Raw genomic sequence first — 19,949 nt, forward strand, 5'->3', positions numbered from 1 at the left:
TTCTGACGAAAATTCTGCATTAGATTGTTGGTAAATTTTAAGTGGAATAAAGGGTTGTATATCAATTCAATCGTATTTGCCTCCTTATATTTCTCATGTTTGTTTTGCTTTGTAACATTGGACTCAAATATTGGTCAGTTCGTTCATCCAGTAGGGTGGGTTGATGGATGAAAGGGGGGAATTGTTATTTTATCCCGCTGCGTTTTTCACTATATTAGAAAACATGAAATTCCGGTATAATAACCAAGCAACATTTAATCCATTGTGCTTAACATAATTGTAAATATGTGACACATTATATACAGTTTGACTTTAGAGTAGCATTTGACCAAATCACCTAGGAAGGAAGAAAGATTATGTGTTATATAAATTTTGTATATTTGACTGCAAATTATGCCGATCTCTAATTTGTTGGCTTAAAACTTTGATTGAATCCTTATTGGTAGCAGTGTCCAAACTTTTCTACCATAAATTTAATCTACAGAAGAGGGGTGTTTATCGTCCATTGTCTTATCCGTAAAAGTACCATTCTAATCTTGAAACGTAATGATATAGAAAGATAACTATTGAGTACATATATATTAATCTATAATACAAAGTAGAATGATGTCTGTCCGTCCGTCTGTCTGTCTGTCTGTCCGTCTGTCCGTCCCTTAAGATCTCGGTAACCACTGAACCGATTGGATTCTACTCTTCAGGGAATATACCTACTGGTCCTGTGGTGGTTTTAGGCTATTTTCTTGGGGGGTGGGACACCCCCAACCCCCCAAAAACAAAAATTCCCCCCCCATTTTTTTTGCTGAAGATTTCCTTGATCCTTTTACGAATTTCGCCAAAAAAATTTGTTGATCACCTCCTGGGTCAAAGCCCCTAGAGGCTAGGGGCGAAGCCGCTAGTATATCTAAATTATACCAATCTGTAATAGACATAACATATCTAGATGGTATATTTTCGTCAAACTTAAAAAGGTATATTTTACTGGCCGGAATCTTTGTTTACTTTTTGTTATATACGAGATAGGGGCGACATTATTTTCGACGATACAATTTTTAGAAAGCTAACTTTATTCTAAAAAAAGTCAACTACTGTCATATCATATGCTTCACATTATACGAGGAAACATATTTTTACACTCAAGAAAAGCTATACCCTAATTCTCATAATGCGAACGAAATTAAAAGTATGCCCCGCTTACATACCAAGAGTCTGGTATAAATCTTTAGTATTCTCCTATTGGACACACAGAAAACTGTCCCGAATTTGTATTAATTTTGAGGAACAAGACTCCAGTGACGTCATATTTTTCTTTCCCGAAAAAGGGAAGGGGGGGAGAAAATCTCTTCAAAAGAGATGGGGAAAACCCCCTTTTCTCCCATCTCTTTTTTCTTCCCCCCTTCCCTTTTTTTTCTTTCCCCCTTCCCTTTTTCGGGAAAGAAAAATATGACGTAACTGGAGTCTTGTTCCTCAAAATTAATACAAATTCGGGACAGTTTTCTGTGTGTCCTCCTATTGGCTAATTTAACAGTGTGTCTCTAGGTTAACTAAATCCAATCTGTTTAGAATTCCGAGGAGAAAGCGAGACAAGTAATGCGGGGCTACACAAAGGATCCAAACTAAAGGTAGAAATTTATAGAATAGAAGAAGTAGCAAATGATGACTTTTTGGAGGATTTTTTTAACACCTTGACTACCAAACCTTTCCCCTCATATATATATAGTACTGCGCTAGTTCTACCCAGCGTGGCTCTATCCCAGACTACTGTGTATTTTCCCTACGGGACTCTTGTTTACCTTATATATCCTAACCTAACTTACAATAAGCAGCAAAATATTTTTTTATTGTCTTAAATAGATATGAGATCAACCAACGACTTATCATTTTGGTTAGAATTATAGATAGTTACTTCAATTGTACTTTAGAAATAGCTTAAAACTTGCTGAAAACCTAAAGAAAGTCTGCCTTAAAATTGGGGATATCCGAAATGTGATGCAACGGTTTCCGAAATTTCAATGGACATACAGATACAGGGTGCGGCACATAAAACCGGACTTTTTCTAATTTGTAAACAATTGAACATAAAATCGTCAATTTTAAAGATTTTATAGAATTTTAAAAACTGAGAGGCAAAATAGGTATATGACTATTAGATTATTCAATAAAATCGCCGACAGCCTCAATGCCACGTGTCAATTTGCCGGAGTACCACGGGCAAATCAACTTGAACAGAGAACTCTGGTAATTTCTAGTACCTAACTTAAGAATCTAACAGTACCCTCAGCAAGTTTCATGAGCAACCTGCGCACTTCGAATTTGCTTAGTTGAACATATGCGCGGCCAGCTCGGAGTACACGTCCTACATCGCCCAAAGCTTTTTATGGGTAAAAAGCTCATCACCTAAGCTTTTCATAGTGGGGTCAAACGTCCTGATCGGTCAAGTAGTCTTGGCGCTATGGCCGTTTAAAAAAAGTCCGGATTTATGTGCCGCACCCTGTATATACACCTTAAACATGTTTGGTATATTAATAGGTTAGATTAAACAAAGTCGTATTTCCTAAACCTGTTTTGAACATTAAACATTATACCTATTTGTTTATACTTTTTTCCCTGAAATTATATGTCTGGTCAACCCAAACTTATGGAAGTACATGAGAATTTGATACTAGCATTCATGCAGGTCTTTCTCTGCAAGGGTATATTCACCAAAGTGTAGCAATTTTGGATCTACTGCAGTTCACGGTAAAATATTGTTGGTAAGCAAAATTTCCAAAAATCTATAAATTTTAATGGCTGCTAGCTGCCAAACGGCTGAACGTACAGATTATGCCCGCACACTGTTTTAAGCGGCATAAGAAGGCCTACAAATAATCTGGAATAGCAATAAATCAATAATGCATAATTATCTCGCAGTGCAGAGAAATGCGCGAAAAAAACCTATTTTACACGTTTTTTCTTCAGTGAAGCTTTTCCTGTGCATAATTGGATCTTGGCTATTCCAAATTATTTGTAGGCCTTCTTATGCCGCTTAAAATGGTGTGCGGGTATGATCTGTACGTTCAGCCGTTTGGCAGCTAGCAGCCTTTAAAATTCATAGATTTTTGGCAATATTCGTTACCAGCAATATTTTACCGTGAGCTGCAGTAGATCCGCAATTTTAGTAGCGAAGCTACAAATGTTGGTCCGTCTTTTGTTACTATTAAATATACTAGAGCCTGCCTAGAGGATACTTGAGAAAGGGGGAAATCCTTTTGCATTGTTGAGAATATAAAGGAAAAGGGGCATTATGGGGAATCATGATGATTAATATATCCTATTTCTTTATATTAGGATGTGTATAATCTTTTTAAAAACCTGTTTACTGATGATTATTTTAATTCGAATTTCCACGAGTATAAAAAAAATCATAAATTTAATACCAGTTTTGCTAGCCCGGACCTTCGGCACTTCTGGGGTTAACAAAACCGGTTTTACACTTTATTTTAATATCAGTGAAAAGCTATAATTAATAGGATGCGATAAATAACTAACTACTACCAATTTTAAAATTTGCTTTCAGATTAGAATTGCGCATTTCTTACCCTCTTTCTTCTTTTGTAATACTTTATTTGTGGGCATTAAGGTTTTGTATATATTACACAGTTAGATCCTAGAATAGATTACTGTGCTTTGGGGAGTTATTACCTATCACTTGTTTGTTTAAACTATGTTTTAACAACAAAATTCTTATTTTTCAAAATACAGAATAAATATCTGTCGCATTGTATTATAGACAGCATTCTGCAGATATTAAAATGATAAATCTAAAGATTAAAACCAGTCTCGTTATCCCCGAGGGGGGCGATAGTCCAGGCCAATCAAACTGGTATTGATTTTGTGATTTTTATTTTAAAATTTGTGGAAAATTTTCTGTAATACGATGGTATACATGATTTTTTAGTATGGTGGAGAATCGGTTCTTATCCATTGGATATTAATTGGTTTCGAAGTCATACTGGAAAAATCATGACAAGCCAATGTTTCTAAAATCATTCCTAGTACAATAAGTACATGATTCTTTGTGTTCTGATGTGTAAATAATTATACAGATAAAAAAATTGAAGACTTGTATAAAGATAACAAATACTCATGAATTGTTTTAAAAACAGAAGTTATATGAATTGATCTTGAAACACTTACTAACATAGTCCTACTAAAACAGATAAATCAATTCATGTATCTATCTGTACTAAGGGCTGAATCAGCAGTTCTTTTCTTTTTCTCTTTCTACTTGTTTATTTCATTTTTCACCTGACTAAGGGAAAAAGTTTTACTTTATTATTGTTGTTGGTCTTTCGGAAATGAAATATTAGAAGATTTTTTTTCAAAAGCAAAACTACTTACTACCCCTTGCACTGACGTTGACCTGTTTGTTAGTTTGTCGGGCGGGAGGCACTAGGTGTGTGATTAAGGGCATTCGCTAGTTGTCGGGTAGGTAAAGACTTTAATCTCGACTTATGTTTTAAAAATAAATTAGAAAAATAGCGTATAAATTACATAAGTAAAAAATAAAAGTCTCTTATATTTTTACTAGCGGCTTCGCCCCTAGCCTCTAGGGGCTTTGCCCCAAGAGGTTTAATTAAACCAATTTTTTGTATTTTATATTTAAAAGAAAATTTTTTTTTTTTGGGGGGGGGAGGTAGTCGACCCCACAATTTTAATTCTAGTTTTTAAAAAAATTGGGGGGGGGGTGGTATTTTTCATTTTTTGGGGGGGGGTTTGGGGTGTCCCACCCCCCAAGAAAATGATTATAAACCTTCCCGGGACCTATGAGAAGCTACCCTGTAAAGGAGAACCCGATCGGTTCAGCGGTTAGCGAGATCCTTCGCTACAAACAAACAGACAGACAGACAGACAAACAAACAGACAGACAGACATCGTTCTACTTTGTATTATAGATTGTGAAGATTTAAATGTAAAAACTACTTTATTATTTACTTGTCTGGCCGTCTGTCAGGGACGATCTTATGAAATCATAACCAATGTTTATCATATGAATATGAAGAATCTATAAGGGATCTTAGGGGATAAGATAATAAAGGATAAATTGATGTACATTCACCTTGATGACACACAAAATAAGTTAATAACCCCTTCTGTAAATCAAAATTAGTTAATGAAACGTTTAAGCACTCAACTTAATAAACCTACCAAACAAAATTCACTAAAGTCCCCAAAGTTGTTAAGCCAACGAATAAGAACACGTTATTATAAAACTTTGGGGACTAGTGTAATAAGCATTGTACCCTCTCTCTCTCTCTGGGAATCTATACTATACAACTTAATATTAATATTTATGTTATTGACAGCTAGAAAAACCAAAGAAATAATTGCAAATAAAAACAATTATGCTAGAAAACGCCTATGAAAATTAGAAAATCCGCAGAAATCATATTTGCAAGTTATTTGCAAAAATCTGCAATGCTAATTTGCAAAATTAATTTCATGCCTTAAATGACTTATTTAGAAAAAATCTTTTTATGAAATGTGTTTATTTATAAGCTTAGAACATACTTAGAGCAAAAAAAATTTCTTTAGTGTTACTTTTTTCACCTTATATATGAAAAAAGCAGTTTCTCACATTTTATGATAAAAAAAGGTATAGAAACAAAAAATATGATTTTTCTTGATGTAAATACAATAATTGGCATAAAATCTATCATCCTAAATGTAAAAATCAGATATAGAATCCTTTTTAGAGCTTATATAGTGCAAAAAGTAACCAAGACATTTTTGCAAAGTATGAAAATCTGAAGAAAATAGTTCTTTTTGCTTTTGATATACATATCAGATAAATGTATATAAAATTAGTGATTAAAAACTATAAAACATGTTATAAGTTTTTTCAACACTGTCATTGATTAAATTGCACTTTTAGGTTTAAGAATTACCAAAGTAGTGCAAAAAAACTCTTTTTATGATGTAATTAAACAAAATAAATGCCAAAAAAACCAACTACAAAATGGTCTACTGCATTATAAAAAACGCCTAATTGTTGATTTAAATTTATTTTGTTTAATAACTTAATAAAAAGAGTTTTTATGTGCTACTTTGGTAGAAGTAAACCTAAAAGTGCATTTTAATCAATGATAGGATTGAAAAAGTTATAACTTGTTTTATAGTTTTTGATCACTAATTTTATATACATTTATCTGATATGTATATCAAAATCAAAAAGAACTATTTTCTTCAGATTTTCATACTTTGCAAAAATGTTTTGGTTACTTTTTGCACTATTTTTGCTCTAAAAAGGATTCTATATCTGATTTTTACATTTAGGATGATAGATTTTATGCCAATTATTGTGTTTACATCAAGAAAAAACATATTTTTTGTTCCTATACCTTTTTTTTATCATAAAATGTAAAAAACTGCTTTTTTCATATATAAGGTGAAAAAAGTAACACTAAAGAAATTTTTTTTGCCTTAATTATGTTCTAAACTTACAGATAAACACATTTCATGAAAAGATTTCTTTTTAAATAAGTCATTTAAGGCATGAAATTAATTTTGCAAATTAACATTGCAGATTTTTGCAAATAACTTGCAAATATGATTTCTGCGGATTTTCTAATTTTCATAGGCGTTTTCTATATATATTCCTCTTTCCAAAAATACCTCACTTGTCAAGATTGGATAAAAAAATCTTTGTCGTCGAGATTCCATAACTGTGCAGGGTTATCAATTGATTGGAGTTTAGTCAAACGGATCGAAGTGAAAAGAAACTCATTTTTTTGTTTCAAAATATATGGTTAATTAAATTTTTGTAGAAATAGACATTCTACCTTTTTAAAAGTGAAGCTTTTCTATAATTAGGGTTGGTACGTCCGTCCGTCTGTCCGTACGTCCATCCGTCCGTCTGGAACAGATAGCTTTTTTCGTTAATTTAGGCATGTTAGAATTATCCTATATATTTCAAACATTGCATGGGGATTCCTGTAGTAGTTAGGGACGATTTAGAAAGCCTAGCAACTTTATAATCGTTACCAGAATGTCCGTAAGTCCATTTCAACCATGTTAATTTTTAACTTTTTTTAACAACAAATTTTTATGTGATAAAATTATCCGATTAATCTGATTTTTGGAATACTGATTCCTAGGACAACAAGTACCATGTTACGGGTGAAGCATCTCTATAATCAAGTCCTAAAACGTAAGATGTCCTTAAACATTATCCTGTACTTCAGCAGTTTTTCAACAAACACTTAGAATTATGATTCGACATATATATATTTATGTTCTGATTTTTTAGTTCAGTTTGTTGTTCACTTAAATTGAAATATTTTTTGATAAACTATAAATAAGGAAATGGGAGATTAAAATTCGAATAGCAAAGAAAAAAGTTCTAATTTGAATTTCGATGAATATGTTTTTAACATAATAATTTCAACAAATCTAATATGTAAAGAAAAGCATATAAAATTTAATTAGTCACTTAAAACATCAATTGACTACTTATATTCCATACTGTATATTTGGAAATATTATTGTTTATAATAATTTCTTAGTGTGCATTTAGTTCCGTAAGTGTATCACAATATTTTACCATCATAACTACATGTCAATCAGGCCTACCTTTTGTAACAATCAATTCTACAAAAAAATCACGAAACCTCTGGAAGTTAGCTGGGGGTATATCTTACTCTACTCTATAATTAACTTTGTCTGTCCGTCAGTACGTCAGTCTGTCCGTCCGATAGTCAGTCCGTAACGCTATTGGGGAAAGGGGATTTACTCAGCTACTATACAAGCTGAAACTTTTTCCATCATTGAGGAGCACAATTAAATATAAAACACTCAAGACGGCCGGACCGCTTTTTAGCAAGTGTTTGGCTATTTTATTTTTTTTCTCATTTCCCCAATATCTTTGGTGCTTATAGTTCGAATTTCAAAATTTTTGCAGTTTAGAATATTAAAATTAGATTTTTTTTCGCATAACTGAAGATGGGTGGGTAAGAAGGGAAGGAAAAGGGGAAGGGGGTTGTTGGGGAATTTTTCTTTAGAATTGTTTGTCAGAATATTTTTCCCTTTTCCTTCATGTTCATATTATAACACTGGTTTTTTATTACTTATAATTTTTATATTTCCTATTATATCTTTTATTATTAGTAAAGCTACTCTATAATTTACTTTGTCTGTCCATCTGTCCAAGAGCCCGTGATGATATGAGAAAAATGTGACTTTCTCAGCTGCTTTTCAAGATAAACGACTAATTTTATGTGTGTAATTTACTTGGTGCGTTGGTCTGTCAGTTATGCTGCAAAAATGGACATTTGATAACTCTCACTGTGACATAGATCCAGATACTTTTATCATGTGTAATTGCTATATTTGCTAATCATACCCTATTAGTAAAACATTATGTAAATATTATTTTACTAGGAAATATTCATCTAATTAAAAAATTCTGCCTAATGTATACAATATTTCTAATTCCTATACTAACAAGGATGACAACATCATTTAGTAGCTAAGCACAACACTCATGAAATCGACAAGCGGACAAAGTGAGCTGTAGAGCATATATTTAGTTGGGGAACTGCTATTTACACATCCAGCAAATTTTCAATAGATGTATTTTCGCCAGCGCAATTAAAAAAATATGGATGTATTTGGGGCAAAATGACCGTCTGAATGACAATAAAATTCAGTTTGTCGTAACAAATAAAAGAAAGAAGCCTTTAAAAAAGTTTTATATCTTTTGAATGACCAACAAACAGACGGACAAAACAATGTATAGACTAAATGTGCCACAGGAATCTTTATTGGAAAATTCAGATGTCTATCCGAGACCGAGAAACTCACATTTTCCCTCAAGGCAATGCGGACTGACGGATATACAGTTAGTTATAGAGTAGCTCCGATACTAATAAATACTTGCTGTAAGAATACAAATAGGAATATAAATGAATGTAATGGAATATAAAATGAGCAACACTTAGACGTTATTATACAAGATAAACAACGTTTTAGCATCCACACTTTAATATATGCCTAGGCCTACACTCTTAAAAAATATTTTTGCATTCTTTGCCAAAGAACGTGTCCTAACTTTTGTGATTTTTTTAAAACTAGCTAGTCGGTGCTTTTAGTAAGTAGTAGATGTAAAATGATCATTAGAATTTAGATATGCAATTGTCTTTTGTAGACCTCTTATTTTTGAAGTAATTTAAGTTTTTTTTAATTATGTTGGTTTTAAGGTACTAAAACCCAACACAAAAAAGAGATAATTGCCATTATGAGCAAAAATAGTAAGATCTTTAATTTGACACCTTACTTTTTAAATTCTGTTGAGTAATTATTGAAAAAATCTATTTTGTGGAAGCCTGGTGAATTAAAACTTTGAACTTTGGGAGCTCGTCACGAATGAGTTGAAACAAAATCACAAAAGTTAAGACACGTTCTTTATAATAAAATTGTTTATTTTAATAATTTTAACGTTGCTTATGGCGATTTTTCCTCAGTCAATTAGAAGCAATTGCGTAGCTGCTGACCCCTTGTCAGGTTAAAATTTTGTCAAAATAAATAGCCTAGGATTGTAGCTAAAAAGTTTTACTGTCATTATTGATTTCTTTATTTGTTAACTTCACTTTTATAGATGCGTCCATCATTGTTTATAACATAAAATCTACAGTTCAACAATTTAAAGTTGTCTTATTTAGGAAATATTAAAGTAAAAATTTAAGAACTTTTTTTTACAGTGTAGCATCAATATTGGTGTACGAAACAGGAACAGGGTAGCCATTCTCATTTAAATTATTATATCAGTTTTTAAAAAGCACTTTAGGTATTCTGAGCTGGATCTTTAAATTATTTTAGTGGTGAGCAAGATCGGGATGGGCAAACTTTCCATTAATGAGAGCACAGCATTTTATGAAATGCCGCGCTGTGATTTGCTGAAATTCGGCTCACCCCGATCTGGCTCACCACTAAAATGAATTAAAGATCCAGCTCAGAAGAAAATACGTTATCCTTGGGAGGGGGGGGGGGGAGTTCCCAGTGATAAGACATTTGCCGATAGATTGATGTACAACCTTAATGATGATACACAAATTACCTTTTGTAGATTATAATAAGTAGTTGAAACGTTTGGACACTTAACTTAATGAACCAACAAATTAAAATCAATAAAGGTCCCCAAAGTTGTTTAGTTAACGAATGAGAAAACATGATTATAAAACTTTGGGTATTTCGATCGTTTTCTTAGAAAACTAGTCCTAGGATTCCATACTAATTATGGCTACATTGTTTATTCCGTTCGCGAGATCGTAAAGCAAACATTTTGTTTATCAGCATCCTTATACCATGTCCTGTAAATATATTCTCTACTGATATATTTTATGTTTATAACACACAATATATACATTGCCTATTCATTTCTAGGTTTTAGGTTTCAGATACAATTCTCTATATTAAATCTTACTATATAAAAGTAATAAGATGTTTGTTGGTGTGTTTGTAACGAATAATCTCGCTTGCCGCTGAACCGATACGGTTTTCCTTTTCAGTAAAGAGAAGGTTTATAACTATTTTGGCCTATTTTTGGTTAAGATTTAAAAGGTAGATTTAAGTAACTTAAATTAAAAAACACTCAATAAAATGTCCCATTTAAAACTAATTCCTTAAAAATGACCCTTCAACCCTTTTGAATGCCTTGAAAAAAACGCGGGACAATAAAAGCAATACTTTTATGCAAATATATACCATTCCAAGGTAATGTGTTACATCACGAATATAGGGATAAGACAGTAGCCGATAAGTTTATGTACATCTCCAATAAATTCACAAAATTACCCCTTTTGTACATCAAAATTGGTGGTTCAAACGTTTGGACACTCAATTTAATGAACCAACCATTCAAAATTCAGTAAAAGTCCCGAAGGTTGTTGAGCTAAAAAATTAGAAAACGTTGTTATAAAGCTTTCGAGACCAGTGTAATAAACAGCCAATTGTCACCTCCCCTCCTGGGTAAAGCAATGAATACAGGGATAGAACAAGGTTAATAGATTATTCTGCACTTCAATAATTTTAGTATTTTATAGTATTATTAGGCCTTAACAATTTCATAATCAAAAATACTATTTGAAGAAAAAATATTTTTTTCTCTGCGGCGTAATGGTATCAGATTTTTGTTTCAATTGGTAATCCATATATAGAATTTACAGGATCTCTATCTGTCTGTTCAAAAGGATCCCACTAACCGCTGAAAAAAATTTGGATCTTCTTTACATTGTAGCTTCTCATAGGTCCTGGGGAGGTTTATGATTAATTGTGGAGAGGATACCACCACCCTTCTAATAGAAATCCCCCAAGAAACAATTCTTTTGATATTTGATATATATAAGGAAATGTCTCTGCCTTATCCCTGGTAGACTTGCTTGTATAGAAAAGCCTGAAATTGCCTCATGAATATAAACGAAAATGTACATAAACATAAATTGGTTAATATATTCAGTACATATAAAATCCACGGGTTAAGCGCGTGACTTTTTAGTAAGGCTTGCAGCATGAATTTACAAAGAAAAATATGCAAATTTGCTCCGAATATAGACTTAAACTTTATGACAAACGTTGTTAAACCAATGGTATATCTGTCTTCTAAAGATTCAAGTCACTTTGTCATAGTTATAATTAAAATAAAACATATTTTCCTTGTACATTAAAGTAGAAAGTTTAATTTTTAAAATCTCTTTTGTTGTTTAACCCAATAATTAGACTGAAAAGAATAAAAGAAATTAATCTAGAACGAAGATTAATTAAACTTACTTCCTCTAATTAATATTATGCTCAGATTAGTTTCTGCAATAAAAGTTTTCTATTTAATAAAGAATTTCATATTCTTTATGATTAAAAATAACTTGTTTTGCAAGTAGCAAGAATTTACCTCCATTTAGGTTTTTAGTTTTACTTTTGAATCGTTTTTTAGGTTAGGTAAACTAAGGTTCTGGGGTGCCCAAAATGGCTAATAGCCAGCATAAATGTATATCATGCATTATATTGTTTATTAAAATTATTGTTTGATGAGTCTAAACTATTAGTTTTACCATACTAATCAAAATTTAATAAATGTACCAATTTTTGGAGACAACGAATATGATAATTTGATTATTAAACTTTGGACACCAGTGTAACTTACAGTCCAATGTCTTGTATTTGAGTTTTGTATTTGATTATGATCTAATCCTGTTCTTATTCAGGAAGCGTTGACCAGCTTATCCGCCATGTCCAGTCCAGTCAGAGCGGTCAGCGCCAGAAAATATTCCAGAATACAAGAAAATAATGATAATAGAACTATAAAGGTAAGTTAGAGTGGTCAGAGCTAGGAAATATTCCAGAATACAAGAAAATAATGATAATAGAACTATAAAGGTAAGAGCGGTCAGCGCTAGGAAATATTCCAGAATACAAGAAAATAATGATAATAGAACTATAAAGATAAGTTAGAGTGGTCAGAGCTAGGAAATATTCTAGAATACAAAAAATTATGATAATAGAACTATAAAGGTAAGAGTGGTCAGCGCCAGGATATATTCTAGAATACAAAAAAATAATGATAATAGAACTATAAAGGTAAGTTAGAGTGGTCAGAGCTAGGAAATATTCCATAATACAAGAAAATAATGATAATAGGACTATAAAGGTAAGAGTGGTCAGAGCTAGGAAATATTCCAGAATACAAGAAAATAATGATAATAGAACTATAAAGGTAAGTTAGAGTGGTCAGAGCTAGGTAATATTCCAGAATACAAGAAAATAATGATAATAGAACTATAAAGGTAAGTGTGGTCAGAGCTAGGAAATATTCCAGAATACAAGAAAATAATGATAATAGGACTATAAAGGTAAGAGTGGTCAGAGCTAGGAAATATTCCAGAATACAAGAAAATAATGATAATAGAACTATAAAGGTAAGTTAGAGTGGTCAGAGCTAGGTAATATTCCAGAATACAAGAAAATAATGATAATAGAACTATAAAGGTAAGTTAGAGTGGTCAGAGCTGGGAAATATTCCAGAATACAAGAAAATAATGATAATAGAACTATAAAGGTAAGTTAAAGTGGTCAGAGCTAGGAAATATTCCAGAATACAAGAAAATAATGATAATAGAACTATAAAGGTAAGTTAGAGTGGTCAGAGCTAGGAAATATTCCAGAATACAAAAAAATAATGATAATAGAACTATAAAGGTAAGTTAGAGTGGTCAGAGCTAGGAAATATTCTAGAATACAAGAAAATAATGATAATAGAACTATAAAGGTAAGTTAGAGTGGTCAGAGCTAGGAAATATTCCAGAATACAAGAAAATAATGATAATAGAACTATAAAGGTAAGAGTGGTCAGAGCTAGGTAATATTCCAGAATACAAGAAAATAATGATAATAGAACTATAAAGGTAAGAGTTGTCAGAGCTAGGTAATATTCCAGAATACAAGAAAATAATGATAATAGAACTATAAAGATAAGTTAGAGTGGTCAGAGCTAGGAAATATTCTAGAATACAAGAAAATAATGATAATAGAACTATAAAGATAAGTTAGAGTGGTCAGAGCTAGGAAATATTCTAGAATACAAGAAAATAATGATAATAGAACTATAAAGGTAAGAGTGGTCAGAGCTAGGTAATATTCCAGAATACAAGAAAATAATGATAATAGAACTATAAAGGTAAGAGTTGTCAGAGCTAGGTAATATTCCAGAATACAAGAAAATAATGATAATAGAACTATAAAGGTAAGAGTTGTTAGAGCTAGGTAATATTCCAGAATACAAGAAAATAATGATAATAGAACTATAAAGATAAGTTAGAGTGGTCAGAGCTAGGAAATATTCTAGAATACAAGAAAATAATGATAATAGAACTATAAAGGTAAGAGTTGTCAGAGCTAGGAAATATTCCAGAATACAAGAAAATAATGATAATAGAACTATAAAGGTAAGAGTGGTCAGAGCTAGGTAATATTCCAGAATACAAGAAAATAATGATAATAGAACTATAAAGATAAGTTAGAGTGGTCAGAGCTAGGAAATATTCTAGAATACAAGAAAATAATGATAATAGAACTATAAAGGTAAGAGTGGTCAGAGCTAGGAAATATTACAGAATACAAGAAAATAATGATAATAGAACTATAAAGGTAAGAGTGGTCAGAGCTAGGAAATATTCCAGAATACAAGAAAATAATGATAATAGAACTATAAAGGTAAGAGTGGTCAGAGCTAGGTAATATTCCAGAATACAAGAAAATAATGATAATAGAACTATAAAGATAAGTTAGAGTGGTCAGAGCTAGGAAATATTCTAGAATACAAGAAAATAATGATAATAGAACTATAAAGGTAAGTGTGGTCAGAGCTAGGAAATATTCCAGAATACAAGAAAATAATGATAATAGAACTATAAAGGTAAGAGTGGTCAGAGCTAGGAAATATTCCAGAATACAAGAAAATGATAATAGAACTATAAAAATAAGTTAAAATAATGGATGAAGAGTATGCGTGGATATTATGACAGATGAAAAATTGTCGTCAATTTAGCCTGCTAACATGTAACTCATTTATTGGTCAGTTCAGGGGAGGAGACTGAGTATGAGAGGGTAAAATGGTGGAATCATTATTTTAGCACGCTGCAATTTTCACTTTAAAAGAGAACATAAAAATCTGATGTGATGTCCAAGTAATTATATATCCATTGTTAGATCTTTTTCAAGAAAAGGCTCTAAAAATCCATTTTGTCTTTAAATAAAAAGTAACATCCATCTGTTACAAGAAAAATGGAATGCTCTATATAGCAAATAATGTGTTTCTTTAAAATGTTAGATCATTTGTAATTTTTCAAAATTTAATGAATAGTATTAAATTGACACCATAGACGTCCAGGGGGAGGGGGTAAAGGGGCGATTACCAACCCCCCCCCCTTAAAAAATTTTACCCCCCCAAATAAAAAAGCTTGGACGCCCCTGATTGACACCATGACTTTTTTGTATTCATTGCTCTAATTAATAATTTATTGTACAGAAATGTAGAATTAAGATAATATAGGGAGTTCAAGAAAATAGAAGGAAGGGGACAATGATCTGTTTATTACACTTGTCCCCAAAGTTGTTTAATAACTTTTCTCGTATTCATTCGAATCCGGTGGATAGGAACCGGTTCTCATCCATGCGAAAAAACTATGTCTAGCATCGTATTATATCCAGTTTTCTACTAATATAGAAAATGAAATGTACAATCATAAGATTAAAACTAGTTTTAATCTTATAATTGTACATTCTATATCCGCGGAAAGCCGTTTTTAATACGATGAAAGAAGTAACTATTCTTTATCGTTGGGTTAACAACTTTAGGGACTTTCATTAAATTTTGATTGGTTGATTGATTAAGTTGAGGGTCCAAACGTTTTAACCACTAATTGTAACCTACAGAAAGGATAATTTTGTGTATCATCATTCATCATTGAAGACTCCAAATCAATTTATTGGCCATTGTCTTTTCCCTTTATACCCCTGGCAAGAAAGGTATAAAAAGGAATTACAGTATGCACAAATCTACAATAAAATTAATCCAATGTACTGAACCAATACATTAGTAGGTTGTATCTTTTTTTTTATGTTTGAAAATGCATTTAATGATTCGAGCAAATTTTCATTCTTTCTTCAGTTACATTTAGTATGATATGTATATGATATACGTGGATATATTGACAGGGGAAAATTTAATGTCAATTTAGCTTGCTAATATGGACTACATTAATTGTTCAGTTAGTTCATAGAGTAGGAGGTTAGGAGATTGGGTAAAGGGTGTATCGTTATTTTAGCCAGCTGCGAGCATAACTTTATTAGTGTACATGAAAATCTGGTGCAACATCCAAGTACTTATAAATCGATTTAGCATCTTAAAAACAAAGTACAAATTTTCAATGCAAATTAAAAGATATCATTAGCCTTATCTTTAAATATACTAGATTTTAAAACACGTAAATAATTTACGGAAAACATATGTATATTTTGGAAAAATAAAAAAAGATTAATTATTTAGCTGCCTAACATTTAGAAATTGAAAGGTTTTTGTTCTGTTACTTGTTTACCTTTACCTTATTTCTTATTGTTAAGATAAAGCAAAGGGCTCGGCATCCCAAGCTCTAATCAACCTGCCAAATTTTTAGGAATGTAGTTAAAAATCTTTGATAAATTATGTATTTTTGTTGTTGAAAATACTATCACTGTTTCCAAGGGCAAATTTTGACATAGTCACAATCCGATGTTATACTATCCTTATACTAAAGTAACAGGATGTCTGTCTGTTTGTCTGTCCGTGTGTTTGCGTGTTTGTATGTTTGTACAGAAGGATCTCGCTAATTGCAAAATCGATCGGGTTCTCCTTAACATGGTAGCTTCTCATAGGTCCCGGTAAGGTTTATAACTATTTTGGGGGAGGGTGACACCACCCTCCCAAGAGAAATCACAAAAAATCAATTTTTTTTACGTATAGATACTTGAACGCCACACAGATATGTAACTTAATTATTTTTTTAAAAACCTTTAAAGTACCACTAGAGGCCTCTAGGGGCGTAGCCGCCAGTTTCTTAGATAAAGCAAAGGGCTCGACACCACAAACTCGAATTTCTCAGTTGAATACATTCACGCAACTTCCCCTGGTTGTGTAAGAAGGGGATTATTGAGTAAGTTTGGATACTTAATAGTCAAGTACATAATATCAGTACTGCCCTTATCCCAAGCTCCTCTGCGGAGAGCGTCATTCATTACGGTGACTTAATTTGGGACACCTGCTATACTCGGCGAGGGTGAGGTAATAATGAGTAGCTCTCATGAGATAGCGGGTCAAGTCATAATGTGCTTGAACGTGGAGCTTGATAGCCCTAGTGGCTATACAAAAGTGTCTCAGCCTACTCCATGACTACTTAGGTCCAAACCCTAAGAGACTATGGCTTATCAATCAAAAAAACACCACAAACTTTAATCAAGTATCTCTGGTGGTGCCCACCACTAATTTCAAATAATTTTTTAAAATGTGAGAGATTTGGAGGGGTTGGGAGTTTCCCTTCCCCCAAGAAAATAGCTTAAAACCACCAAAGGAATAGTAGTTATATTCCCTAAAGAGTATCGGTTCAGTGGTTACTGAGATCTTAAGCTTTAGACGGACAGACAGACATCGCTCTACTTTGTATTATAGATAATATTGTCATAATATATATAAATATATTGTTATTACTTAACATATTATTCTTTAATTTAGGATGAGTTGCTGTTTTGCTCACCGTTTAGAAGGTAATAAACTTTTTAATAAATGTATGTTGTATATTATAACTCCGAAGACAAAGAAAGTCGCACATTGTGACGTCATAAAAATGAGGGATTATCCATCTCTTTTTTTGGAGTTTTTTTTTCCTCTCCTCATCCTTCATTTTTAAGACGTCAGAATTTTTTTGAGCGATTTTCTTCGTCTGAATTTCTTGTGAAAAATCCTATGACCAATGAGGCATTTTAAAAAATAACAAAAATTACAGTTTAAGAACTAGCGACTACGCCTCTACCATCTAGGGGCTATATATTCGAAGGGCCAATAAGGAGCTATAAAAATAAGCTTAAAGTCAAAAATAGCTTATGACGAAGCGCTATAAAGTGTGATGTGTGACGTCATAAAAATACGTCTATAAAGGAGGGATTAGAACCCCTATATAGAGAATGATTAAGACGGATTTTTATGACGTCACATTTGACACTTTCCAGCGCTTTGCTTTAGACCTAAATCTTAAAATAAAACAGCCCAAAATCATCACAGAACCAGCAGTTATTGAGATCCCAAGCTTGAAACAAAAACCTTACTACTTTATTTAAGTCTAAGCTATTCATCTTTTACATAAATGTAAATGACAAAAAAAATATCATAAATACAATAAATAGTATCTGAAAATGATTGCTTATTGAGAGAAAAGATATTGAAAAATACTCTGTAATCTGACTAACTCATCATATCAAGTATTCAATCTTTTCCGCGAAAAGTATCAAAATAGCAAATTAATTAAAATAGAGATAATACCCCAGATGGTAAATCGAAAATTGTGACATACTAAATTTGCATATGAAAAATAACTTACCTTTCGTGGCACATGTGTATTTTTTCTAACCAATAATGTGGTTGAATTGTTCCTAAACTGCACTGTGTTCTTATAGATCGAATTTCATAGCTGTGTTGAAATATAATTTTCTTTGACTGTCGAAATTTTGGCTTTAACCAAAATATTGCGGCAAACATTAAGTATTGAAATTACAACAATCATTATCTATAATACAAAGTCTGCCTTTCCGTCCGTCCGTCTGAAGCTTAAGATCTCGGTAACCATTGAACCTATCGGATTCTACTCTTTAGGGTATATACCTATCGGTCCTGTGGTGGTTTTAAGCTATTTTTTGGGGGGTGGGACACCCCAAACCCCCCCAAAAAACAAAAAAATCCCCTCCCATTTTTTTTTTGAATTTGATACTGTTCCAGTCCAGGGCAGTTCCAATTTTTTTTCCCCGAAAATTTTGAAATTGATACTTGGGCAGCTTCAATTTTTTTTAATTACCTCTTGGGGCAAAGCCTCTGGAGGCTAGGGGCGAAGCCGCTAGTATATCTATACAATGAAGGTATTCTAATACTGCCAGACTGTTTTTGCAGTCTTGATTGAAAACCTCATTTGGCCGGAGATTATAAGTAGGGAGTGAGATTCTTTTTATAAAAAAAAGATTGATTTAAATACTTCAGAAGTACACCTCTTTTATACCTTTTTGCTAATTATTGAATGTTGTCATCCTTGTTTTATTAAACAAATCTTACATTACAATAATTTAATTTCATGCAATTCTCCTTATATTTTAGTAGAATTTTTAATCTTTGTCCCTCTCACTGATTACAAGTATTTCTCTTCATTTACTCTTGAAAATATCTTGTAATTTATTAAAAATTATTAGATACTTATCTTTCTAAAGGTTTCGTGAATTTTTTTTATATATATTTATCGTTTATGACCACTTAACATCTGTTTTTTTTATTTTTTAGCTTAAATTTTCTTAAAATGTACTAAATGCTTAGATTTACTTATTGTTTTCGTCTTTTTTAATAGCGAAGCTTTTCTATAATTAGAGTCGGTCCGTCCGTACGTCCGTCCGTCCGGAACGGATAGCTTATTTCGTTGATTTAGGTATTTTTTAATTGTCCTATCAATTTCAAACTTGGCATGCTGATTCCTGTAGTAGTTAGGTGCGATTTAGAATGCGTAGCAACTCTATAATCATTACAAAAATGTATGTATGTCCATTTTAAACAATTTAATTTTTTTCACTTTTTTACCAACAAATTTTTATGTGATGTAATTATCCGATTGATCTGATTTTTGGTATATTGATTCCTGGGAGAACAAAATACAATATTATAAGCGAAGCAACTCTATAATCAAGTCCTAAAAAGGTTAGTATGCATATAAACATCATCCTGTATCAAGCGTTTTTTAACAAATTTACCTACAATTTTGCTTCGACTCTTGTACATGTACATTCTGCTTATTCAGTGCTGACACTCAACAAGTGTTAATGTTGTCATCCTTGATTATCATAAATGTTATTGGCTAGTTGCTGCTGCGCTACTTAAAATCAAAATTTATCTCCCTGAAATATAAATCCTAGTAATTCAAATTTTATTAATAAAAGCTATCTATCTCGGACGGACGTACGGACGGACGGACCTACCCTAATTATAGAAAAGCTTCGCTTTTAATAACTAGCGGCTACGCACCCAGAGGCCTCTTGGGAAACTTGAGAAGAGGGGAGTAGAATTCCAACGGCCAATTTTAAAAGAAAAAGATTTTAAAAATCCCCCAAAATAGTTATAAACCTTCCTTTGGTACAAACAGATAAAC

At 32.1% G+C, this 19,949-nt stretch overlaps 1 protein-coding gene across 1 annotated transcript in view; it reads left to right on the plus strand.

Annotated features, from left to right (window-relative positions):
• Positions 1 to 19,949, plus strand: part of LOC145327252 (uncharacterized) — a 55,040-nt gene that overhangs the window by 12,714 nt on the left and 22,377 nt on the right. Inside the window, exons 7-9 of the mRNA XM_080170838.1 lie at positions 1,561 to 1,619; positions 12,231 to 12,332; positions 17,288 to 17,319. Of these exons, the coding sequence (XP_080026964.1) occupies positions 1,561 to 1,619; positions 12,231 to 12,332; positions 17,288 to 17,319 (193 nt within the window). The remainder of the gene's footprint in view (positions 1 to 1,560; positions 1,620 to 12,230; positions 12,333 to 17,287; positions 17,320 to 19,949) is intronic.

Source organism: Acartia tonsa, chromosome 8 (genome assembly GCF_053477335.1).
Source record: "Acartia tonsa isolate MP-2025a chromosome 8, ASM5347733v1, whole genome shotgun sequence".
NCBI classification, from domain to species: Eukaryota; Metazoa; Arthropoda; class Copepoda; order Calanoida; family Acartiidae; genus Acartia; species Acartia tonsa.